The sequence below is a fragment of the Camelina sativa genome, chromosome 2 (assembly GCF_030686135.1).
Source record: "Camelina sativa cultivar CO46 ecotype springtype chromosome 2, ASM3068613v1".
Classification (NCBI taxonomy): Eukaryota; Viridiplantae; Streptophyta; class Magnoliopsida; order Brassicales; family Brassicaceae; genus Camelina; species Camelina sativa.
Genome location: NC_141881.1, coordinates 28,767,526 through 28,792,338, shown reverse-complemented (window position 1 = coordinate 28,792,338; position 24,813 = coordinate 28,767,526). Strand labels below are relative to the sequence as shown.

The 24,813-nt window shown below is 37.3% G+C and overlaps 4 protein-coding genes, 1 non-coding gene and 1 pseudogene across 7 annotated transcripts; 3 read left to right on the top strand and 3 right to left on the bottom strand.

Moving 5' to 3' along the window:
• Nucleotides 1-293: 293 nt before the first annotated feature.
• Nucleotides 294-3,146, bottom strand: LOC104739273 (protein LEAFY). Of its 2 annotated transcripts, none has more exons than XM_087491389.1 (3): nt 2,587-3,146; nt 1,721-2,121; nt 294-890 (listed from the first exon to the last, which is right to left on the bottom strand). In XM_087491389.1, exons 1-3 carry the CDS (start codon nt 3,038-3,040, stop codon nt 474-476), a joined length of 1,272 nt encoding a protein of 423 aa, XP_087347515.1. In that variant the 5' UTR covers nt 3,041-3,146; the 3' UTR covers nt 294-473. The 2 variants fall into 2 exon arrangements, with proteins under 2 accessions (XP_087347515.1, XP_010457875.2); XM_010459573.2 differs by having other exon boundaries at nt 1,721-2,133; nt 2,587-3,142.
• A 2,035-nt stretch (nt 3,147-5,181) lies between these two features.
• On the top strand, nt 5,182-8,087 carry LOC104739253 (putative beta-1,4-xylosyltransferase IRX10L). The gene is made up of 4 exons (XM_010459562.3): nt 5,182-5,721; nt 6,124-6,512; nt 6,943-7,184; nt 7,381-8,087. The coding sequence occupies exons 1-4, from the start codon at nt 5,616-5,618 to the stop codon at nt 7,892-7,894; spliced, it is 1,251 nt and encodes a 416-aa protein (XP_010457864.1). The 5' UTR covers nt 5,182-5,615; the 3' UTR covers nt 7,895-8,087.
• A 233-nt stretch (nt 8,088-8,320) lies between these two features.
• Nucleotides 8,321-8,405, bottom strand: TRNAY-GUA (transfer RNA tyrosine (anticodon GUA)). Its single transcript is given in 2 exon segments — nt 8,321-8,356; nt 8,369-8,405. It is a non-coding gene; the product is annotated as a tRNA-Tyr (tRNA).
• A 29-nt stretch (nt 8,406-8,434) lies between these two features.
• On the bottom strand, nt 8,435-10,119 carry LOC104739243 (short-chain dehydrogenase/reductase 2-like). The gene is made up of 4 exons (XM_010459533.2): nt 9,876-10,119; nt 9,370-9,634; nt 9,074-9,268; nt 8,435-8,989 (listed from the first exon to the last, which is right to left on the bottom strand). The coding sequence occupies exons 1-4, from the start codon at nt 9,965-9,967 to the stop codon at nt 8,591-8,593; spliced, it is 951 nt and encodes a 316-aa protein (XP_010457835.1). The 5' UTR covers nt 9,968-10,119; the 3' UTR covers nt 8,435-8,590.
• Nucleotides 10,120-10,486: 367 nt separating this feature from the next.
• LOC104739210 (uncharacterized) lies at nt 10,487-13,031 on the top strand. The gene is made up of 5 exons (XM_019237875.2): nt 10,487-10,807; nt 11,091-11,994; nt 12,080-12,229; nt 12,321-12,572; nt 12,684-13,031. Exons 2-5 carry the CDS (start codon nt 11,101-11,103, stop codon nt 12,813-12,815), a joined length of 1,428 nt encoding a protein of 475 aa, XP_019093420.2. The 5' UTR covers nt 10,487-10,807; nt 11,091-11,100; the 3' UTR covers nt 12,816-13,031.
• Nucleotides 13,032-18,463: 5,432 nt separating this feature from the next.
• Nucleotides 18,464-21,633, top strand: LOC104739215 (uncharacterized; annotated as a pseudogene). The gene is made up of 5 exons (XR_015571399.1): nt 18,464-18,709; nt 19,176-20,072; nt 20,161-20,310; nt 20,396-20,647; nt 21,385-21,633. The product of XR_015571399.1 is annotated as an uncharacterized LOC104739215 (transcript).
• Nucleotides 21,634-24,813: the final 3,180 nt, after the last annotated feature.

Genomic DNA, 24,813 nt, shown 5'->3' with positions numbered 1-24,813 from the left:
AATCAAAAAATGCTACTTCTATATGTTGTTTATAATTTTTTTTTTAACTACTTCACTAAAGTATTTAATAAAGTAGCATGTTATTTATAGAAGCAGCATGTTATTTATAGAAGCAGCATGTTATTTATAGAAGCAGCACTCTAATTAAACCTTACAATATGTTATTACAGTATAATGTTAGAGTGTAATTTTTCTGATCAAAAACCATCACATTTCTTTTGTTTCTTTTTCTCTATGGAGAAGTAGTGTTTACGAATGGTTTACTTTCAATGCTCAAACTTAACTCAATTGTATCAAATTGCCTTGATTTTGACAAAGTGGGTTAAACTAGGGGTTGTATAACATTAGCAAAAATAAAAGGGGTTGAGAAAAAGAAGAACAAATTAGCCAAAAGGACTAATTAAACTAAAGACTAATAACTAATTAGGAATTTTAGGATAACGAATAAGTAAACCGCAACAACCCAAACCAAACTAGAAACGCAACTCGTCACCGCCGCATCCACCGCGTCCAGACGTCGACGATCCCGTACAGCTAATACCGCCAACCAAAGCGGCAGCCGCAGCAGCAGCAGCCGCATTGTTCCGCTCCAAATGACAAAGCTGACGCAGCTTAGTGGGGACATACCAAATAGAGAGGCGAGGGTGAGCGTTAAAGACGGCGTCTATATCCCAGCCATGACGACAAGCGATGTTAACAAGTGGCTTGTAACAAGCCTGACGCCACGAGCCAACGTTCTCACCGCGTTCTTTAAACGCTCTCCGAAGAGCGTTTGAAGCCTCTTCGTCTAAGCAGTGGAGAGCATAACAGTGGACGTAGTGTCGCATTTTGGGCTTGTTTATGTAACTCGCTCCAGACTTCTTCGCGTACCTAAACACTTGGTTCGTCACCTACACATTAAACACAATATAATAAATCAAACAAAAAAAAATTATTAAAGAGCAACTCCATAATAGAAAATTAATTACTTGTTAGTCTAGATAAGTAACTGCACCCAAAAAGAAAAATGATAAGCAAAATATTGAGACCAATAAATTTAGAAAGAAAACAAATAAAATTAGAAATTTTGTTTTTTTTTTGTTTTCTGGTTATGATCTGTAAACCTCAGATTTTAATAACGTGCGTCTGTACAAGCAAAGCAATGGCACAGAGCTCATGGATTCTGTACTATCATCACTAGAGGAAAGAAGACCCTCTATTATCCGCTGAGCAATAGCCTGTTTCTAAAAATATTATTTATATATATATATAGATACAAATATCCCTATTTAATTGTCGAAAAGTCCTATACGTATGTGTGTGAACTGTGAATGCATGCAGAAATTGTATGTAACGAATGAGGATATCGTATCTAACAATCTCATGTCGTTTTACCCAAAAACAACAGAGTCCTTTCCCTAACTCGACACGTCTTCGTACGGTTTACTGTCAAAATTTTAAAATTGCAATCTAACTAATATTTATTCTGAAGACATGATGGTAACTAAAAAGAAAAAACAAAATATCAGAACCTATAAATCTATGCCAGACATAGCCAAAATTAAAATTAAAAATAAAAAATCCTGAAGTACTCGTGACTTGTCAAACTTACTTTTAGAACAGCTGTCCATGATTATAGTCTATAGTTTCCCTACCATACCCCATTAATTCCGACACAATTTTTATTTTGTTTTTTTCTCATAAAGTAAATGAACGGTTAGGATTAGATCACGAAAGATACCTTGGTGGGGCATTTCTCGCCACGGTCTTTAGCAATGGTCTGAACCTGAAGAAGGAACTCACGGCATTGTTCGTACAAGTGGAACAGATAATCTAAACCGTTCTTTTTGCCACGTGCCACTTCCCCAGGCTCCGTCACGATAAACGGATGCTCCCTCTGTCTCTCCGTTCCCAACCCACCACTACTACCTCCTCCTACTCCTCCGTTACCGTTATCCATCCCGTCGTCATCCTCACCTTCGTTTCCGTCATCGTCGGTTTCAACTGATGCCACCATTGGTTTCTTTCTCCTTCTTTGCGGTTGCAGTTTCTTCATCTTTCCTTGACCTGCCTCCCAATAACCGCCGTTATTTCCCGCCGCATCTGTCTGGTCTTGCTGCTGCACCGGTTCCTCTGATAACCCTGTCCAATCATCTACATATGTAACTTGTCACTATAACATTATTTTAATCAAGTTTATGCGTATACTCTTTGAGTTTCCTACTATACACGATACTAATCCTCGTACTTCTTGCACTAGGTCTAATCACTTATAACCAGACTACCACTTCATACACACTAGCTCTAAATAGTGCTATCAATTATGCATTTTTTATTTATCGTTAGACATATATATATATATATATATATATATATGATATATGTTTAGAATTTGAAGTTGTACTCGAGAGGCTCAAAACAATATCTGTATTTTGTATCAGAAGCTTAATCATAAATTATGCAGATCACAACTATATATAATTGCTGATGTGTTTTTGGGAAGATTCATAAATATGTTTCTACTAGTCACGTGAACATAGATATATAGAACAGTATTATATATATCAAACGTGCGATATTTTTGATATGTATTCAATATCACTGTACCTTCTTGGGAGAGGGCATCAAGAGCGTGATGAGTACCGGAATCACCAGCGGCGGTGAGTAGCAAGTGACGGCGTCTAGAAGATTCCTCCTCTTCCTCTTCTTGCAATCGTCTCCGTTCAGCTCTAACGGCAGCTTTGATACCGTACCGTTCACCAACGAGAAGCTCCCACCTAAATATATGAGAGAGACTATTCATCATCTCCTCAAGCTCCTCGTCCCTCATACCAACAAGCGTGCTCGCCGTAAAACCCAACTCTGCTATCTTCGCCGCCGTGTAGAAACGTATACCGTAAGCACCAAACAGCCCCTCTAAGCCACCGAGTCGCATCCCAAAAGCCGCCGTCTGAGGTGTTAACGGCTGTTGCTGCAGCGGAGGTACCGGAGATGGTGCTGGAACCATTGCTCTCGTTGGGTTCCACCGGAATAAGCCACTCGTGAAACCTTCAGGATCCATAGTCTCTCTCTCTATCACTCACTCTCTCTTTTTTTCTTTTTATTTTTTCTTTCTTCTCTCTCTTTCTTTACTCTGTTTGAGCTGATTGCTTTATTGTAAAAATGACCAGTCGAGCAACTTCTATATATACAACAGTAAAGAATCTAAAAAATAAATACTAGGTTTTTGTGATATTCTTTTTTTATATCGTTATTTTTGCAATAAAGCATTTATGTGTAGATGTAAAGAAGATATGTGTCTTACTGGGAAATTGACAGTTGGGACTTAACAAGTCAAACTTTTTCCATTCATCGACATTCTTTCTTCTTCTCTACTCTGATTATGACCATTCGTAATTTGACACGTAAGAATATAAAATGATTAGGGTTTCTACTGTGATGATCCTTTCCTCTGTTATTGTTTATATATATATATATATATTCAAATCATTCGCATCTTTGTTTGTAGTTGCGCATATAGTTTCCAACTTATAACTACTTAAAAATATGATATGAACACGAATTTGGCAATATTGTGTATTTGTAAGTTATATAGAATACGTAACATTTGAAGTTTAAACTTGTATTACGTACACGTATACTAACACTTACTATATATATTGACATGATACCACACTCTTTCGCTTGTGGATCATTCAGATACTTTGAATGAATCCGTTATCCATGCATATACTAGTATATACGTCGTCTTATCCACAAGTTACGTACAATTTTTTGCGATAAAATAATTTTTTCTATGATAAGAACTATCAGCACAATCTCGTGACTATACACTGAGATTTTTAATTTATAGCAACCAAAAAAATTGTCATTATATTAAAAATAGTTATTTTAAGATTGTAGGTTATATATATATCACTGCAAATTATAAATTATGTTTAAAAATCCTGATTTTATTAATACAAAGAAAAGTTTTGTGTTTTAAAAAGATATAAAATAATATTATTTTCGGATGGTGGGTTTTTATATTTAGCATTGTTAATTACATTTAAAAAAAATGGATTTTTTTAAATACAAAAAATGTGTTTCATAGTATGTGTTTTTAGCCTTTTAGGGCATAGGGGTAAATACAAATTACGGAGATGACAACACGTAAGGGATCGTAGAAGAGATTAGACCCAAAGTTTGTGGGATTAGATGATAGACTGGAAACACACCTGACCCCTCTCCCATTTGGAATTTGGACTTAGCATTTATATAAAAAGAAAATTTGTTTCCTTTGTCAAAAAAAAAAAAAAAAAAAAATTTGCTTCCTACAACGTAAATAAAGGTTTCATTTAATGTAAAGAAATGTTACATTTATTAGCTTTTTGTTAATTTATTACAGCAAAAAAAAAAAAAATTACAATAGTGAGAAAACCCGGATAAATGAACTTTTAATGCCAAAATGTATATTTGGAAAATGGAACTGGGAATAGGATTGGACATCGGTTACGTAACTTGGGGCAGTAAACAGTGAACACAAAGAATAGTGTTTAAAAAAAAAAAAAAAACATAGGAAAATTAGCCGAAAATAAAAAAACTTTAGTGTTGGAGAGTTAGCCAATGAGGAAACGACAGGTCAAATCGGAGTTCTGAGAAACTGCTCTCAGTCTGTGTAGTTTTTGTATTTGACTGTCTCACTCTCCTCAGTTTCCTCTCTTACCTTTTCTTTTTTGTCCTTTCTCTCTCTCTCTCTCTCTCTCTCTCTCTCTCTCTCTCTCTCTCTCTCTCTCTCTCTCTCTCTCTCATTTCCTTTTTATTAAATCTTTTAAACATTATTGTCTTATTGATACTACGTATAAGTAAGGTACATTGTATTATAATAATATCATCACCCTTCATCATTGCGAGTTGCGACTAGTTGTACTCTTAAAAATACTGTTCTCACCACTGTTATTTAACTGTTGGAGTTTTAGAATCCTGAAAAGATTGAATTATATGTTCTAACGCCCCCCTATTACTACCCTATTCTCTCAGTATCAATTTCACATGTATTTTTATTTAAGTAATAATTAATTAGTGTTTATTAGAAAAACAAAACAAACAAATTGTAAAAATTTACCTTTGGGCCCTTATAATAATGGGCTTACTTTACAGTTTATATCTCGGCCCAGTCCATTACGTCGTTATTATATAAATAATAATAAATTTTAAAGTGGCTGACGTTGACTGGTCATCTCACACCCCAACGACTTCTCTCTCTTTCTCTCTTTGACGAAAATGGGATCCCAGCGCAACGACGTCGCATAGGCCATAGACGAATCTCTCTTCTGTCTTTCTTTCTTTCTTCTTCTTCTTCTCCCTTTTTCTTACTCGTTTCTACGCATCTTCTTCAAAAAATGAGAATCGCTGTGATCTCGCTGTCAACTCTGGGCGTGATCTAGCTAAAATCGGTTGGCGAATTTTATATCTTCTGTTCCAGTTTCCAAGTCTCAATCTCTCGGCCAACTCTTTTCTTAGCAACTAATTTTTTTTTTCCCCTGACATTTCAACTGTTCTCGCCGATCTTTATATACTTTATATGTTTTCCTTCCTATAATCTGGGATTTTGAAAGATCTTAGGTGGTTCTCGGGGAGAACAAGAGATAAGAAAAATGAAGCTGTGGAGCTGGGTTTTGATCTTCATTGTTTGTAACCTCACTTTCTCGACGATTTCTGCTTTCCGTTTGAGTCGGAGTCAACCAACTGAGCGAATCTCAGGTGATTTCTATCTTCCTAACTGTGTAGTGATTAAGCTCAATCTATGGATTCTAGTGATTGATTTCATGGTTTTTTACTTGGATTCAGCTCGTTACTTGGAGTTCTAGGGATTCTCAGTATGTGAGTTTGTGTGGTCATTACTTAGTTCTTTAATCGAAGCGAAGACTAGGGTTTCTTATTATAGTAGAGGTTATCTATGGTTGATTCTAATTGAATCTGGGGAAAAATGTATAATAAGATGAACTAGTAGCAAGATTCATGCCTTATTTTTGAGCTTTTACTTTGATTTTGCATTATAGTTGAGCTATTATACAGTTCAGTCATTGCTTGTGGATTCAGTGTTTTGATGTTCAAGAAGAATCATGTGAAAAACTGAAGTGTGTGTTTGTTTTTTTTTTATAGGTAGTGCTGGTGATGTGTTGGAAGATGATCCTGTGGGAAGGCTGAAAGTCTTTGTTTATGAGCTTCCAAGTAAATACAATAAGAAGATACTTCAGAAAGATCCGAGATGTCTTAACCACATGTTTGCTGCTGAGATATATATGCAGCGTTTTCTTTTGTCCAGCCCAGTTCGAACACTTAATCCCGAGGAAGCTGATTGGTTCTACGTTCCTGTCTACACCACTTGTGATCTCACTCCTAATGGTCTTCCTCTCCCTTTTAAATCTCCACGAATGATGAGAAGTGCCATTCAGCTCATTGCTTCAAACTGGCCTTACTGGAATCGCACTGAAGGAGCTGACCACTTCTTTGTCGTGCCTCATGACTTTGGAGCCTGTTTCCATTATCAAGTAAACAAAATATCTCTCTTTTTACTTCCTATCCTAAATTCCTAATTTGGCTTTTGCTTTATCAATGCCTCTACACTTTTGGTTATGTGCCAATGTTGAACTTGCTCTCTGAATTATTTCCAGTTCTGCAACTTGTGAGTTGATCACTGTTCCATACAGCATCACTGTTCCATGCTGAGTCCTCGGGTTAAGTTGTGCACTTGTTTCATCATGGTCTCACGTATAGTTCCTCGTGGACTAAACTAGGAACCAAAAGTCTATAACTAGTGTTCAGTAGATCTTAATGCCTCCACACTCATAGTGGCATTTAACTTGCAAAGCCTTTTTGATGCAGCAGAAATAGTTATCCTGAGCAGTGATACAAATATATTTACCTGCAATGTTGCTAACCTGTCTTAAGTAATATCTTGTTTGTGTTTGACTGTGGCAGGAAGAGAAGGCAATAGGAAGAGGAATACTAACCTTGCTTCAACGAGCTACACTGGTGCAGACATTTGGTCAAAGGAATCATGTTTGCTTGAAAGAGGGTTCAATCACTGTTCCTCCGTATGCTCCACCACAGAAGATGCAGTCACACTTAATTCCTGAAAAAACTCCTCGATCCATCTTTGTTTATTTCAGAGGATTGTTTTATGATGTGGGAAATGATCCTGAGGGTGGCTATTATGCGAGGTAACTTTTTCTTATAAGAATGCTTAGCTATGTTTCAAAAGTTTTCACAAATCACCTTAAACAGTTCATAATTACTTTACTGATTTGTAATTGTGGATATGAAACTTAACAAAGCAATGAAGATTCATCGACTGTTTTTACCGCCACGTACTGCTCCTATACTTAGTAATGATGTTTTGTTTTTCAATGGGCACAGAGGCGCACGAGCAGCTGTATGGGAAAACTTCAAAGACAATCCGCTGTTCGACATCTCAACAGAGCACCCAACAACATATTATGAGGACATGCAGAGAGCAATCTTCTGCTTATGTCCGCTTGGATGGGCCCCATGGAGTCCAAGACTGGTGGAAGCCGTGATCTTTGGTTGCATCCCTGTGATAATAGCAGACGACATTGTGTTACCTTTTGCAGATGCGATCCCTTGGGAAGAGATTGGCGTGTTTGTGGATGAGAAGGATGTTCCTTACTTGGACACAATACTCACATCGATCCCACCAGAGGTTATACTGAGGAAACAGAGGTTGTTGGCAAACCCATCCATGAAACAAGCAATGCTGTTCCCACAACCGGCTCAACCAGGAGATGCGTTTCATCAAGTGTTGAATGGGTTGGCTCGTAAGCTGCCTCATGAAAAGAGTGTGTATCTGAGACCAGGTGAGAAGCTGTTAAACTGGACAGCAGGACCGGTCGCTGATCTGAAACCTTGGTAAGGACCAGTGTTGGAATTTGATTGAATGATTCTATTGGTTGGTTGGTTTTGTTTCTTCGTATGTCTGTATTTTGTAGATTCAGAACCTTTTTTTGTTATATAGAAAGGACAAAGCTTCATCATTGTAATGAAAACTAGAATCCTTTTGAGAGAGTCTAATACAGTATCTCAGTATAGAGAAGAGCTAAAGAAAATTCTTCTTCCCCTTTCGTTTTAAATTTTTTACAATTCCAGTAAAAGTGGGAACTGATAGTAACAAAGGGTTAAAACGGTCAATTACTAACATTATGGGAAAAATTAAAATTTTAAAAAATCCGACCTGCTGGAATCGAACCAGCGGCCTATAAAAGATTGACTGCTAACACTACAGTCAAAGGAGTAAAACGGTCAATTACTAACATTATAGGAAAAATTAAAATTTTAAAAATCCGACCTGCCGGAATCGAACCAGCGACCTAAAGATTGTCTGCTAACACTACAGTCTTCCGCTCTACCAACTGAGCTAAGGTCGGTTACTGATTATAACCACAGACTAAAAACATTTAATCTAAACATGTCTTAATTAGTTGTGACAAATCAAACACTAGTGTCATATATAAACGCATAACCAAATAACTTTAGACCTGTTTAGATTGATGTTCCAAAACCTTTTGACACTAAACGAAAGCAACAGAATATATTCCAACTTTCAACAACCTCAGAAGTTGATCTCACGTCTCTCAGCAAAGAATTTTCCAGTCACCGCCTCTTCGGGAAGAACCAGGCTAAGCCAAACTCCGGTATCAGCTGCATCTTCAGGTGGCATATTTCCAGCGTAGCCAGTCATCGCAGTCTTCACCCAACCAGGACAAAAGCTGTTAACATAAATCTTCTCTTCCTCTCCTCTTCTTGAAAGTTCTTTTGCCATAAGTCTTGTGTAAGCATTTACGGCAAGCTTAGACAGGGAGTAGTCGGTGAATGTCTGAGGCCACCCACCTGATTCCCAAGTTCCGTCTTTTACTTGGTTGATGAAGTCAGAGACAGTTCTGTCTATAAGTTCCTCCGTCAGCAAATCCGGATTGCTTAGCTGATCTCTCAACTCTACATTTGCAAGTCTCTGCAATGCATATGATTTAATGACATGAGTTTTACAAGATTTTCCTCTAACAAAATAAGGATTAACAGTGAAAGAGTTACTTACATTACGTCTTCCGTTAACTCTACCTAGCCGAGAACTAACGTTAACAATACGAGCTCCATGAGGAGATGGTCTCATCAATGGTATCATAGCTTTTATCATGTTTTTAGTTCCTAAGTAGTTAGTAGATATAACTGTCTCAGCAAATTCAACCGAATTATCTGAACCAAGATTGTAGTTGACACCTGCATTGTTCACCTGAAACATACAGTAACACAAAACCAAAAATGTGTATAAATCAATCAAGGCAAACAGAAGAATTACTCTGTACGATCAACGAGTCGGTAAGAGGATCTTACGAGAATATCTAAACCTCCAAATGTTTGCTTAATCCAGCAACCAAACTCCCTAATCGACGAAGTGTCTGTGACATCAAGCTGATGAAAATCAATCTTGAGACCTTGTTCTTGGTCCCTCAAAGATTTAACTGCTTCAAGGCCAGCATCCACGTTTCTGGCTGTAAGAACAACAGTTAATCCATGACCTGCAAGCTGCCTTGCAATCTCAAGTCCAATTCCACGGTTTGAACCGGTCACCACTGCTACATTTTCACAAGACCACCACCTAAAAAATCTCACAAGTCAAAATAATCAAGAAGAGGGCTTCAAAGGCATAAACTTTAATTTCAGTTTTCTCCAAAGTATATATATATATATATATATATATATATATATATATATACTGTTTTAATCTAAACCCAAATCTTTAAGTAATCCTAATTCAATCTGCTCAAAACAATGCTGTGAGCCTGAGATTATCGCAGAGTAAGTTTTGGAGAAATTAGGTTGGAGTATTGATTCGTTACCTGTTGTGGTCAGAGTAAGGGATAGTTCGAAGGAGAGAGATCTCCTGCATCCTCTTCTCTCTTCTTTCCCGCGCTTTCTCCTTGTTCGTCATCGTCTTACTTACTTACTCCGTCGCTCTCGTCCGTCACTGGTGTTGTTGGGTGTACCGTTTGACCCCCTAGTCGTGCCCGTAGGGAAATCAAATTTCGTCATGAGGACCTTCAACTTTTATTAATACCACGAATTAGCCCAAAAACTTTTAGTGGTCCAACTCTTAACCAAAATCCAATGTTATACAACCAAAGATTTTAAATTCTTTAGTCAAATAATGTATATATAACTCTATACTAAAAGAGTTTTAAATCAAGTGTTGTTTAATTAAAGTCCAATGTTTTCCATGTTTAGTAGATTTTTACAAAAAAATATCCATTACTTGAAAAGATTTCAATTGACTTTTAAACTGATTCCATATGTATAGCAATCAAAAAACAACTTTGCTAACTTGAGATTTCACTATTCTATTTTTTTTTTTTTTACTTTCACATCAACAAAGAAATACACGTACGTGAGTGACGTTACGTCTTTATTTTCTTATCTATCTTAAATTAGATTTCCGTATCTCCTTCATTTTGAGACTAAATTAAGTAATTATGTTGATTTTTATTGTGGGTTCTTTGATGTAAGAAAGATTACTCTAACCAGGTTACTGATGAAGAGGAAAAATAAAAACCGGATTTGTGACGAGAGTGAGGACGTCAATGTTTTACAAGTGTCAGGTAATAACGAAGCTCGCGTCCTTTACGTCTCTGCGCTTATGGTGCACACCACAACTAATCGAAATTCCAACAAGACATGATAAATAGAGAGATAACTCTCGAATTGCACTTCATTCATTCCTCAAGCGGGAAAACGTCAGTCATCTCATCTCTGTTTTATCCGAATTCTTACCCACGTAAATCTCTCCCTCTCACTCTTTTATCTATATCATCTTTGTTTCTTTTGTGTTTTGATTTTGCAATTGAATCTTGGTTGTGTGTCATGATAGTTACGAGTGGATACGTTTAGTCTTCTGGTTAAGTTAGGGTTCAAGTGGTTTTGATAGTTTGATTCCAATCAAAATCAAACGAAGTAATTAGGTTTAGAGTGTTTTGAGATACTTTAATCCCACGTTTATGATTTTTATCAGCTAAATCACGTTACTACTAACCTCTCTATTTATATAATCTTCAAAACAGGGGAGATAATATGGCTCGTTACCACAAGAGATCGCTGATCTTGTTCTTAGCTCTTGCTCTGCTCGTATCATCGAACCAAGGCTTTCTACGGACCGAGAATAAGATAAAATCTGGAGTCTTTTTATCACCAAAACTGGTGATGAATCCTGGTTCTGTTTCAGATGCTTACTTATTCGACATCGATTTCCCAAGAGGCCATATCGGCCTCAAAAGTTTCGATGCTGAAGTGGTTGATGAAGCGGGCAACTCCGTTCCTCTACATGAGACATATGTCCACCACTGGGTTGTCAAACCTTACTATGTTCGTAAAGGCTCTTCTACGCTTCCACAGCAAGAAATGTTTAGGAATCAGGGAGTTTCAAGTCAAGATCCCGGAAGCAATCTTGATTCGAGATCGTCGGATATTATTTTTGTAAACAACGGAGGGTTGTGCAGGAGTAGACTCAGACACTACTATGGGTTAGGATCAGAAACCCGCAAAACCTCAACGTATGTTCCTGATCCTTACGCAGTTGAAATCGATAATCCTCAGGAGAGACCTGATGGTTATGAACTCAAATGGCTTCTCAACCTTCACGCGATAGACACGAGAGGTGTGGAAGACAGGAAAGGATGCATAGAATGTGTTTGTGATCTCTATAATGTAACCGTTGATGAGTACGGTCGTGCTATAAACCCTGGATACAAAGGAGGTTTATACTGCTGCTACGATAAGACTCAATGTCTGGTGAAGAGCGGATTTGACAACGGGAAGAAAACAAGAAATCTGTATTTGAAGTATACTTTGAGATGGGTTGATTGGGACAACACGGTTTTGCCCGCTAAAGTTTATATTCTCGATGTTACAGATTCTTGGAAAAAATCAGAGGGATCAACAGGAGATAGCCAAGAACATAATTGCCATGTCAGTAAAAAATTTCCCTATCTGCTTAGTTCTGTTACTTCGAGTTCATTGTCTAAAAATTTTAGGGTCTTTTGTGCTTTTTCAGGTAGAATACGAGGTGAAATCGTGCACAACCAGTGGCGATGGATGCATTGATGTTAAGAAAAAAAGCTTAATGATGCCATTTGATGGGTATATTGTCTACGGCGTAGCTCACCAACACACGGGTGGTATCGGTACTGCTCTGTACCGCGAGGTAACTAAGACTGATTTAGTTTAAGCTACCGCAAAAACGAAAAGATTGAAAACATTTTCATTGAATTGAGTCTTGTGTTTGTGGATATCAGAGCGGTGAAGGAATATGTACCTCAATGGCCAAGTATGGGAATGGAGTTGAACCTGGAAACGAAGCTGGTTACATTGTTGGAATGACGTCTTGTTATCCTGCTGATCCAGTGAAAGTGAGCTATGGAGAGACATTGACTTTGGAGTCTAATTACAGTAGTGCCGTTGGTCATACCGGAGTTATGGGAATCTTTTACATGATCGTTGCTCAGCAGTTGCCTGAACCAGAGAGCTCCTTGCCTAATCTTTTTCAGGTAACTAACTACCTGGTACTCAATCTTGGTTTAAATCAAACCAGTTTCAATACATATAATGTTTGGGAGATATTGCCATACTGACGTTAAGTATATGTTACTTCCTTGTAGGGACCTGTGACAAGCGTGAACTTTTTAGCATATTTGGCCGTGACGGTGGTGGTGGCGGTAGTGGTTCTAATAGCAGCCGTGATATACGGGAGACAGAACCGGGAAGATGGTTACCAATCTCTTAGTACTTGAATAAAAGAGAGAAACCATGTCGATCGCTACATATGAAAGTGAAGTATGTTCGTATACGACGTATAGCGAAGAAATAAAATATAAAAGATTATTATTTTGTTGTAATCTTCCTTTGATGTATGTGATATTATTTCTGTAACAGTTAGAGCATAATGTCTATTGAAATACAATGATATTTGTATTTGTAATTTAGTTTAATTAAATAATTAAAATAAATTATGTGGGTTCCTTGTTGAACTCAGCCTTATTAAGATTAATATTGGAGAGATTCTCGACACCAACACTTTAGGAAAGATGATATCTCCATTTATGCTAATAACTCTGTACATATCCTTGATTGATATTGTCTGTAATTAGGCATTTATGTTTAGCTTATTCTACAAGATTGTATTGGTATATATGTATGTGTAAGAGCTCCAGTAATAAGACAAGATATTCTCTTTCTGTTCATGGTATCAGAGCCATCACGGCAAAATAAACAATGAGTGAACAAATTGGGAATAGTGAAACTGTGAGGAATGAGTCTGATGTCGGTAAAATCAACTCGACATATCAACTCTCCGCTACTGAAAATCCTGGTGGAATAATTGCTCAAGTGCAGTTCACCGGTGATAACTTTGATGAATGGGCGCAAGCAATCAGATCTGCCTTGCGTGTGAAGAAGAAGTTCGGCTATGTCGATGGGACAGTGGTGAAACCAAAAGAGGAGGCACCGGAGTATGAGGACTGGGTTTCGGTCAACTCCATGGTAGCATTGTGGATTCTCAACACCATTGAGCCGAAGGTGAGAAGGACACTTGGGAACAAGGACGATCCAAAAGAACTATGGCGTGAAATCAAAGATCGTTTCTCTGAAGGAAACGGACCCAGAATTCAAGAGATCAAGGCTGAGTTAGCCAATTGTCGACAACAAGGCATGAGTCTCATTGAGTATTTTGGGAAATTGCAGATGCTATGGGAGGATTTGTCCAACTACGACCAATCACCAACGTGTCAATGCAGCGGCTGTTCATGTGATCTGCGTAGTCGCTTGGAGAAAAAGAAGGAGGAGGATAAAGTGCACCAGTTTCTGCTTGGACTTGATGACGCAGTCTTTGGTGGACTTCGTACAACAATAATCAGCAGCGAGCCTTTGCCTAACTTAAATCAAGTGTATTCCAAAGTCAAATATGTGGAACGTGTTCGTACCGTGTTACGGAATCGTGAGGAACAAGCTGGGCAAGTCGCGGCTTTTGCAGTACAAACCTCTCGCACCCCTGAGGTCATAGAAGACAAAAGCAAACTTCTGTGCTCCCATTGCAAGCGTCGTGGGCATTCCAAGGAAACATGCTTTCAGCTGGTCGGTTATCCTCAGTGGTGGGGTGAGAGAGGTGGGAAGTCTGCTCGTGGTCGTGGACAAAGCAGCATGGCACGGGCTAATGCAGCCTGTGTAATCGGACCTGAAGATCAAAGCAGTGAAGCTTCTCGTAATGGGTTCACTGGTCTTAACAACGACCAGTGGAAAACATTGATGCATCTTCTCGAGAAACAAACCAAGGCACCTTCGCAACGTCTAAGTGGTAAGCCTGATTCTCTTGATTGGGTTCTTGATACTGGAGCTTCTAATCATATGACGAGTAGTTCCACTTTTCTCAATGATATAACTACAATTTTATCTTGTAAAATTGGTCTTCCTGATGGACATGAGACTACAACAACTAAGAAAGGGACAGTTAGCTTTGATGATGGTTTTTCATTACAGAATGTGTTGTTAGTTCCTCAGTTGCGGTGTAATCTCATCTCTGTGTCACAACTCGTAAAGGATTGCGATTGTGTGATGCAAGTTGCTAACATCGGGTGTGTGTTACAGGACCGTATAACGAGGACGTTGATTGGCGCCGGTGAGTTGCGAGAGGGTCTCTACTTCTTTCGACGCATTGGGGTTCTTAATGTTTTTCATATGAATAAGGATGGAGCTGAGCATACATGGCATCAGCGGCTAGGCCATCCCTCTAATGGAGTTTTTGATTTGCTTCCAGTTATTAGTAAACGTGTTTCTGATTTTTCATCTTGTGATGTATGTTTGCAAGCCAAACAAACTCGAGATTCGTTTCATTCCAGTCATAATAAAGCGTTGAGGATATTTGATTTGATCCATTTGGACGTTTGGGGACCATATCGCTCTTCTAGTACATGTGATTCTCATTATTTTCTCACCATAATTGATGATTTCTCACGTTGTACTTGGGTGTATCTGATGCGTGACAAGGCTCAAGTCAAGCCTCTGTTTCAGAATTTTCTAAAACTGGTGTTACGGCAATTTGATATGAAAATTCGAACAGTTAGAAGTGACAATGGCACTGAGTTTGTTTGTATGCGAGACATGTTTGCTGATCAAGGAATTCTTCACCAAATGTCCTGCGTTGGCACACCGCAGCAGAACGGTCGCGTTGAGCGGAAGCACCGTCATCTGTTAAACGTCGCCAGAGCCTTGTTGTTTCAATCAAATTTGCCGGTCAAATTCTGGGGAGAAAGTGTTCTCACTGCAGCTCACCTCATCAATCGAACACCATCTCCTCTATTACAAGGCAAAACGCCTTACGAGCTCTTGTATGAGACTGCTCCGGCATACGACAATCTTAAAGTCTTCGGGTGTCTCACCTATGCGCACAATCAGCGCCGTGGAGGTGACAAATTTGCCTCTCGCAGTAGGAAGTGTATCTTTGTCGGTTACCCCTTTGGTAAGAAAGGCTGGACTCTCTTCGATCTCCAAACTGAACAATTTTTTGTGTCTCGCGATGTCGTCTTTGTTGAAGATGTGTTTCCTTCATATACTGACAGTCACGAGGCTCCAGCGGTAGATGTTGATTTAGACGGTGATTGGCTTCTTCCTTCGCCATCATCGCACACGCCGGAAGTAGTCGACGGCTCTGTTTCTGTTCCCGAACCTCCGTCGCCTATAGCGGATGTTGATGACGAAGAACAAATTAATCCACCTATTGGGCCTGGTCCCTCTTTGGACCCATCTTCTTCAACTGGGCCTCTCTCACCGTCATCTCCATCAACTCCTAGTGGGCCTTCTCTATGCCCGGTAGACACCTCATCATCGTCCTCCTCTCCCGATAGTCCCGATAGTCACCATACGGTCGAAGCCTCCGATTCCGATGACAGGGAGGGTTCTCCTGAAATCGATCAAGCTGCTCTGGAGGACCTTGGTCGTGGAAAGCGACAGAAACAGCCCTCTATTAAATTAAAAGACTTTGTTATTCGCACAGTCCAAGCTGGTCCGATCCTGCCTGAGCCTACTTGTCCTTTTCCGGTGTCTGATATCTTGGAATGTGAGGATTTCTCTCCTCAACATCGTGCGTTTCTTATGGCAATCACTTCCGGAGTGGAACCCATGACATTTCATGAAGCTGTCACTGATAAACGATGGACTGCTGCTATGGGGACAGAAATCGATGCTCATGGGATTAATCATACATGGGACATCACGGAGCTACCTCCTGATAAGAAAGCTTTAGGCTCTAAATGGGTATACCGAATAAAATATCTAGCTGATGGTACCATTGAGCGCTATAAAGCGAGATTGGTAGTTCTCGGAAACAATCAGAAGGAAGGTGTCGATTACTCTGAAACATTCGCCCCTGTTGTTAAGATGACAACGATTCGTGCCACACTCAAAGTTGCAGCAGCTCGTCGTTGGTCTTTACATCAGATGGACGTGCACAATGCTTTCTTACATGGTGATCTCAATGAAGAGATTTATATGAAGCTGCCTCTAGGATTTCGACCCGAGAATGGTGAACGTAATCTGGTCTGTAGGTTGCGCAAATCTCTATATGGTCTCCGTCAAGCCCCGCGTTGTTGGTTTGAAAAGCTCCATACTGCCCTGCTCAAGTATGGTTTCAAGCAGTCTTACCGTGACTACTCTCTCTTCACGTTGCAGAAAGGGGATGTTTGCATCTATGTTCTGGTCTATGTAGATGACTTGGTCATCACAGGTAGTTGTTTGGATGCAATCTCTGAATTTAAAGAGTATCTCAGTTCCTGTTTTCATATGAAGGACCTTGGTGCCTTGAAATATTTTTTGGGCATTGAAGTAGCAAGGAGAGATGATGGGATCTTCTTAAATCAAAGAAAATATGCATTGGATATTCTCAAGGAAGCAGGTCTTTTGGACAGTACGCCAGAGACGTTTCCCATGGAACAGCAACACAGTCTTGGTCGCGTTACCAGTCCTCTTCTTCAGGAACCAGAACGCTATCGTCGCTTGGTGGGTCGTTTGATATATCTCCTTGCAACCCGACCTGATCTCACATACTCTGTTCATATCTTATCCCAATTTATGCAGAGGCCGACGCAAGCTCATTGGGAAGCAGCGTTACGTGTTGTGCGTTACTTAAATGGATCCCCAGGGCAAGGCATTCTCTTATCCTCTGATGATAATCTCACGTTAACTGGTTGGTGTGATGCTGACTGGGGGGGTTGTCCGGTAAATCGTCGTTCGTTAACAGGGTGGTTTATCTCTCTTGGCACCTCTCCTTTGTCATGGCGTTCAAAGAAGCAAAAAGTTGTCTCTATGTCTTCTGCGGAGTCCGAGTATCGCAGCATGTCACTGACGTTACGCGAACTCAAATGGCTCAAGGGTCTACTGGAAGACTTAGGAGTCATGCACAAGGCACCTATCGATCTACATTGTGACAGCAAAGCAGCAATTCACATTGCCACAAACACTGTGTTTCATGAACGCACTAAACACGTCGAGCTTGACTGTCATAATGTCCGTGATGCGGCAAAAGCAAAGTTTATACGTCTACGTTTCGTTCGATCAGCCTCGCAACTAGCTGATGTCTTCACCAAAGCATTGGGTCGTCGCGAATTCGAAGAAATTATTTGCAAGTTGGGTCTTTCAACCAATCCTGCTCCAACTTGAAGGAAGGTATTGGAGAGATTCTCGACACCAACACTTTAGGAAAGATGATATCTCCATTTATGCTAATAACTCTGTACATATCCTTGATTGATATTGTCTGTAATTAGGCATTTATGTTTAGCTTATTCTACAAGATTGTATTGGTATATATGTATATGTAAGAGCTCAAGTAATAAGACAAGATATTCAGTCTCTTTCTGTTCAATTAACGTCACCATCTTCACATTGATATTTGATACAAAAAAAAAAAAAAAAAAAAAAAAGATTCACGTCACCAATGGATCTAGATACCTACAAAGGAACAAACATATCTTATTCTTTTCAACTTCGATCTCCAGGGTTTATCTTGAGTCTTGACATGGCAAATGAACAAACATATCTAGGCGTTTGAACCTAGTATATATAAAGAAACAGTAAGAAAAAGAATTAACATAAGGCATATTTGAGACAACTTACACCAACCTAACCAACAAAATATACTTTCAATTGTGGCTAAAATAAATGGTTTATGGTTAGTAGCTTTGTGCATTTACTTATTTTTCACACGCTAAAATAAGAATAAAGTACAATCCAACATCAAAAGCCAAACTAAAGCCGAGAACTGGTAATAATAACCAATCAGAATTCGACCACATCTGATATTTTAATGTTCCTGTCTTTTTTTTTTCGTTTTTATTATTTAGGTCGTTTATTAACCATCACACATTTATAAATATCTTGTGGTAGGACAATTGAAAGCAGAGGAAAATGAAACCGGGTCTGTGACGACGTGAGGACATGATCACTTGTTAGAACACGTGTCAGGTAACAGCTGATGCTCGCGTCCTTACGTCTCTGCGATGATTGAGCACAATTCGTAATAATCACATGATAAATAAGTAGAGATAACTCTCGAATCCGTTGTTTTCTTCATTGGGCGAGACACTTCATTCATTACAAGCGGGAAAGTATTCTCTGTTTTTATCCGATTCATACCCAGGCACGCAAATTCTCTCGTCATCTCTCTCTCATCTTTGTTTCTATCTTCGTTTTATGTGATTGGAATATCAGAAGATTGTTCCAAGTGGATACGTTCGAATTTTTAAAAGTCTTATTATGTCTATGTCTCTGTTTTATGGATGGTCTGAAACCAGGGGTTTAGATTTTCGTGTTCGAGTTTTGATTTTACTTCAGGATGATTTGAAATATTAGCTTCCCATTTACCTGTATTTTGACTCAGGGAGTCACGGGTTGCTGAAAAGTTTTTAAATTTTTGGATTTTAAGCAACCATGTACTATCATCTTCTGGTTAACTTATTTAACTCTAGTTAACCATGTTTTATCTTTATGATTTTATTAGTTTTTTTTTTTTTTTTTTTTTTTTTTTTTTTGTGTGGACAAACATGATTTTTATTGGGATAGCTAATCACATTACTTACCTCTCTGTTTACATAATCTTGAAACAGGAGACGATGGCTCGTTACCACATGGGATCCCTGATCTTGTTCTTAGTTCTTGCTCTGCTCGCAACAACCATATCACCGAGCCAAGGCTTTCTAGGTACCGGGACAAAGATAAAATCCGAAGTATTTTTCTCACCAAAACTGGTGATGAGTCCAGGATCAGTTTCAAATTCTTACTTCTTCGACATGGAATTCCCAAGAGGGCATATCGGCCTCAAAGGTTTCGATGCTGAATTAGTTGACGAAGCGGGCAAACCCGTCCCTCTACATGAGACATATGTCCACCATTGGAATGTCTATCCTTACTATGCGCGTAAAGGTTCTTCTAAGCTTCCACGTCAAGAAATGTTTAAGAATAATGGATTTTCAAGGAAAGATTCCGGAAGCAATCTTGATTCGACATCGGATATTATTATTGCTAAAAACGGAGGGTTGTGCATGAATACACTCATATATTACTTTGGGTCAGCATCTGAAACCCGCCATACCTCCTCGTATATTCCTGATCCTTACGCTATTGAAATCGACAATCCTGAGGAAAGACCTGATGGCTATGAATTCAAATGGCATCTTAACGTTCACGCAATAGACACCAGAGGTGTGGAAGACAAGAGAGGATGCTTAGAATGTCTGTGTGACTTGTATAATGTAACAGTTGATGAGTACGGTCGTGCTTTAAGACCCGGATACAAAGGAGGTTTAGACTGCTGCTACGATAAGACTCAATGTCGGGTGAAAAGCGGTTTTGACAATGGGGAGAAAACAAGAAATCTGTATTTGAAGTATACCTTGAGATGGGTTGATTGGGACAACACTGTTTTGCCCGCTAAAGTTTATGTTTTCGATGTTACAGATTCTTGGAAAAGATCAATAGGAGATAGCATAGAACATAATTGCCATGTCAGTAAGAACTTCCCTATCTGCTTAATTCTGTTACTTGGACTTCATTCTCTAACAATATTAATAGGGTCTTTGTGTGCTTTTTCAGGTGGAATACGAGGTGGAACCGTGCAAAACCAATTGCGATGGATGCATTGATGTTAAGAAAAATAGCTTCATGATACCATTTAGTGGGTAAATTATCTACGGCGTAGCTCACCAACACGTGGGTGGTATCCGTGCTGCTCTGTCCCGAGAGGTAACTAAATCTGGTTTAGTTTAAGGCTACTTCAAAAATCGAAAAGATTGAAAACAAATTTGAGACTTTTGTGTTTGTGGATCAGAACGGTGAAGGAATATGTACCTCGATGCCTAAGTATGGAAATGGAGTTGAACCTGGAAACGAAGCTGGTTACGTTGTTGGAATGACGTCATGTTATCCTGCTGATCCAGTGAAAGTGAGCTATGGAGAGACATTGAGTTTGGAGGTTAATTACAGTAGTGCCGTTGGTCATACCGGAGTTATGGGACTCTTTTACATCCTCGTTGCTCAGCAGTTGCCTGAACCAGAAAACTCCTTGCTTAATCTTTTTCAGGTAACTACTCGGTACTGAATATTGGTTTAAATCAAACTGGTTTCAATACATATACATATAACTAGGTAGCAATCCCCACTATGTGCGGGATAAATCTATGCAGATATTAGTGTTATGAGTCAAATTATTTTTAGTATCTAAAATTCGTTTGTAAAAAAAATATATATAACCTGTTAGAATATGTTTAGATCAAACAATTATGTATTAACTAAATATATAATCCGCTATTTCTTCAATTCATGCAAGATTTTAGATTTTTTAAATATATTTTTTTTTTTTGTGTAAGAATATGTTTGACCTGTGAAATATTATACCAATGGTATTAAATAAGTCAATTGACTATAATAATGATTATTGTGATAATTTTATTTTGGAAATTTTAAATATGTGAATATTAATCAATTTTCGTAATAGGTGAATAAATTCGGATTTTGAAAACATTTTAGATCTATAATTTTATATTTTAATAATTAAATATGTTATAAAAATGATTAAAATTGAAATGTGTGATTTTTTTAATTAATTGATATGGAATATTCCTTAATCATTCAATAGCAATTATGTATAAATATCCAAAAAAAATGAGGACAATAAATTTATTAGTGTCTCGAACTCTCTAACGACGACACATCATCATATTTTTTAGAATGATTCTCTATTAATATATAGAGGATATGTTTGGGAGATATTGCCATGTGATTACTTTACTGACGTTAGTATATGTTACTTCCTTATAGGCACCTGCGAGAAGCGTGAGATTTATAGCATTTTTGGCTGTGACGGTGGTGGTGGCGGCAGTGGTTCTAATAGCCGCCGTGGTATACAAAAGGCAAAACCGGGAAGATGGTTACCAATCTCTAAATACATGAAAAAGAGTAAAACCATGCATGTCGACTACGAAAAATAAAAATAAAAAGTAATTTTGTTGTCATCTTCTCTTATGTGATGTTATTTCTCAAACATAATTAGTACATGGCTTTGTCAAAGACATCACATTCACACGATATTTCATGTCTTAATTAAAAATATTAAAAAAAAAATTATAAATGTCGAACTAAATAAATCCTCCTCTCACATTCTTTGGTTAAATACCCCTTCATGGCTTCCTTATTCAACTACATTCCATTTATAAAGTACAAGTTTATTTTTTTGTGTCGTGTGAATGTGATTGATTATTGTTAGATCCGGCCACCTCAAAAAGAAATAAAACTCTTTCGGTAATATATGTATGGCTATCATTCTCCTTTGAGCTAAGCTCCAACACTAATATGACATTAGAACTAAGGTTTATTAAATACTAGAAAGTAGTCCACGCGATGCGTAGGTTATATATGCATTATTAATTTGAATTAAAGAATGGAGTTTCTATTTAATTGTATATGAAATGTAAATGTAATTGTTAATATATGTATTTAAAATTAATTTTCATAATATTAAATTTTAACTATAATATTTTAATATATATTTGTTATATGATACTTCATAGAAGAGTCATTTTGAGATAGAAAGAAAAGTGAAAGTACACATTACTAATATTTGTACTTACTACAATATTATTGAAAATATATAAACAATATGTTACTATAGTAGTAGGACCATTGTTTAATTTACCGCAAAATCAGTTTAATTTCGTATGTTTGTTAAGTAATTAAGATAAATTATATTTATGTATATTTTTGTTATTTTGGAAAAAATAACTGATAAGTAGTCTAAAAAAAAATTGTAAGACCTTAGATAATATAACTAATTTGATAGATAATTTTTATGTTGTTCTATATATTAATTTTACTTTCATCATCTAAAAGTAATACTTAACAAAAAAATAATTTTAAAAGAAATACCCTCTCTTGTAATCTATTTTCAATAATAGCCTTATCTATATACAAAATAACTAATTTTTTAAAGTGGGCAGAGCCAATGACCAAGCACCTTGATCAATTGACCCTGATGAAATTTCAAAATCAACTAATTTTTTCTTAAAATTTTCAAATTGGTCCTGTGCAATATCAATATTGACCCCTATAAAATTTCGTTTTTTACATTTTAACCCTCATAAGTCAAAATCTTAGCTCCGCCACTGCTTTAAATCTTAAACCTTAAACTCCAAATAATCATAATAAACGTTATCTCTCCATCACTCTTTAATTATTTTTGTTTCATAAATGATTTCCTAAATAAATATTTGACTATTATAAATTTAAAATATGGAGTATTGATCTACTATTTTTGCCATTGTTCGCTTTTTAAGGACTCACTTTATCTCGTACAATTAACTTTTATTTGGTTCGGTCCAAACGTTTGAAGTGCTTTTTGATATGCCTCCATCTTCATGGATAGTGATTCTCCACAATCTAGCCTGGTTAATATTGTAATATGAAACAAAATCTCTTTCATCCAACAAAATGAAAATGTTGGCACAAATCATAAAAATATGGCATTCTTTCCATTTATCATTGAAAATTTTAAACAATACAGTAGTTTAAAAATTATGTGGGACTGTATAAAATATATTAGACAATACTCCCTCTATTTCTGATTAATCCATATCTTAGGATTTTCACACATATTAAAAATTGTGCCTTTTTTGTGATTATCAACTTTCTACAAATTTTAACCAATAATATTCAGTTTTTTTTTGAAGTTTACAATTTTGTCATTAATTACTTATTAAAAATATATAGAAACCTAAAATTTGTTTTTTTGTGCAACATTTTTTCTCTAGAAATTGGATTAATAAGAACTGGATGGAGTAGATTTTAGTGAGAATTCAGATTAAAATTTAGTTAATCATTTTTTTTAAAATCTACCTTCTTGTATCTTGAGAAGACTTTAGCTGAGCATTTAATATCCATTGATTCCATTCTATGGCTTCTATATAATACAGTTCTGCTAGCTTCACTAAGCTATAAGACTATGTGCATTGGTAGGTTCTGGAAGAGTTTCTCATAATAAAAATAAATAAAAACAGAAAATCATAATATTTAAACAAAAATAATAGAGATAATATACATTTTCATCTAGAAGGAGACATTCATGAATTAGTAAGATATTGTTTCTTCCAAAGTTTCAAACTTTCCAAATATGAATGACCCGAACAACAATCCTAGATACCAGTGTTGTACGTTTCGTTGGAGATTGAATCAATGGTACAGTAGGGAGCTAGTATTTTTGTTTTACCCATGGTGTGAGAGAGAGAAGGTGAGTGTTGTCAAAGTCTGTTATCTAAAAAGAAAACTTAATGCAATGGTTGAGGGAGAGTAATCAGGGATTGGAATGAATTGTTAATGACCATGAAGTCATAGGTGTTTGGTATTATTTTGATTATGTTATAATTGGGTGGAAAACGTAAAGAGAAAAATGAAGGATAGACTTCAATGGAATTATTTAATTACCTTAAAGATTGTAATAAGTAATACAAATAACGTAATTAATCATAGTAATGGTTCATCTGATTCTAATTGGTGGTGCGGATCTTAACCCCTTTTTTGAATTTTTAAATTTGAATCCAAACAATTTGAAAACGATTTGGACAGGATTAATGTCACATACAGTTCAAAACTTGAAATAGGTGTTTGGGATCTTGACCCAGACATTAAACCAGAATTGATTTAGAATTTGGTGGTGCAGTAGGAGAACTAAACCAAAAAAACCCAAGGATTAAGAGATTTTTGGAAAAACCCAGAGGGAAGAGAACATAAATGATGGTGAGTTACTGTTCAATGAAAGGGAACCAGATATGAGACCGAATTTAATTATCCAATAAATATGACTACGATGGGATCTAAGAGATCTTCACGGGGAAGCTGACCAAAGAGCTTGCAGCAAACATAAATGATGGTGAGTTACTGTTCAATGAAAGGGAACCAGATATGAGACCAAATTTAATTATCCAATAAATATGACTACGATGGAATCTAAGAGATCTTTACGGGGAAGCTGACCAAAGAGCTTGCAGCAAAGGATGGAGACCAGTGGCGTATACACTGAGAAAAAACAACAAAGGCTCGATAGAGAAGGTACATCGGAGGTGATAGTTGCTGGGAACGATGGTGGAGAAGGTGAGAAGGTGAGTACAGGTTCGTTTGTAAGAGCTGTCGATTTATTTGGTGGGCCTGTATTTGGTTTTGTTTGGTTAGGCCCAATATTAAAACATAAAGATAATAGCT

What these genes read in the sequence shown, in the direction of transcription:
- LOC104739253 (XM_010459562.3), top strand. Translation starts at nt 5,616, where the DNA reads ATGAAGCTGTGGAGCTGGGTTTTGATCTTCATTGTTTGTAACCTCACT. An exon ending in ACCAACTGAGCGAATCTCAG is followed by an intron (nt 5,722 to 6,123) that starts GTGATTTCTATC and finishes TTTTTTTTATAG; the next exon opens with GTAGTGCTGGTGATGTGTTG. An exon ending in GAGGGTGGCTATTATGCGAG is followed by an intron (nt 7,185 to 7,380) that starts GTAACTTTTTCT and finishes CAATGGGCACAG; the next exon opens with AGGCGCACGAGCAGCTGTAT.
- LOC104739273 (XM_010459573.2), bottom strand. Translation starts at nt 3,040, where the DNA reads ATGGATCCTGAAGGTTTCACGAGTGGCTTATTCCGGTGGAACCCAACG. An exon ending in TGATGCCCTCTCCCAAGAAG is followed by an intron (nt 2,134 to 2,586) that starts GTACAGTGATAT and finishes TTACATATGTAG; the next exon opens with ATGATTGGACAGGGTTATCA. An exon ending in GCGAGAAATGCCCCACCAAG is followed by an intron (nt 891 to 1,720) that starts GTATCTTTCGTG and finishes TTTAATGTGTAG; the next exon opens with GTGACGAACCAAGTGTTTAG.
- LOC104739210 (XM_019237875.2), top strand. Translation starts at nt 11,101, where the DNA reads ATGGCTCGTTACCACAAGAGATCGCTGATCTTGTTCTTAGCTCTTGCT. An exon ending in GCCAAGAACATAATTGCCAT is followed by an intron (nt 11,995 to 12,079) that starts GTCAGTAAAAAA and finishes GTGCTTTTTCAG; the next exon opens with GTAGAATACGAGGTGAAATC. An exon ending in GTACTGCTCTGTACCGCGAG is followed by an intron (nt 12,230 to 12,320) that starts GTAACTAAGACT and finishes TGTGGATATCAG; the next exon opens with AGCGGTGAAGGAATATGTAC.
- LOC104739243 (XM_010459533.2), bottom strand. Translation starts at nt 9,967, where the DNA reads ATGACGAACAAGGAGAAAGCGCGGGAAAGAAGAGAGAAGAGGATGCAG. An exon ending in CCTTACTCTGACCACAACAG is followed by an intron (nt 9,635 to 9,875) that starts GTAACGAATCAA and finishes GAGATTTTTTAG; the next exon opens with GTGGTGGTCTTGTGAAAATG. An exon ending in TTGGAGGTTTAGATATTCTC is followed by an intron (nt 9,269 to 9,369) that starts GTAAGATCCTCT and finishes TGTATGTTTCAG; the next exon opens with GTGAACAATGCAGGTGTCAA.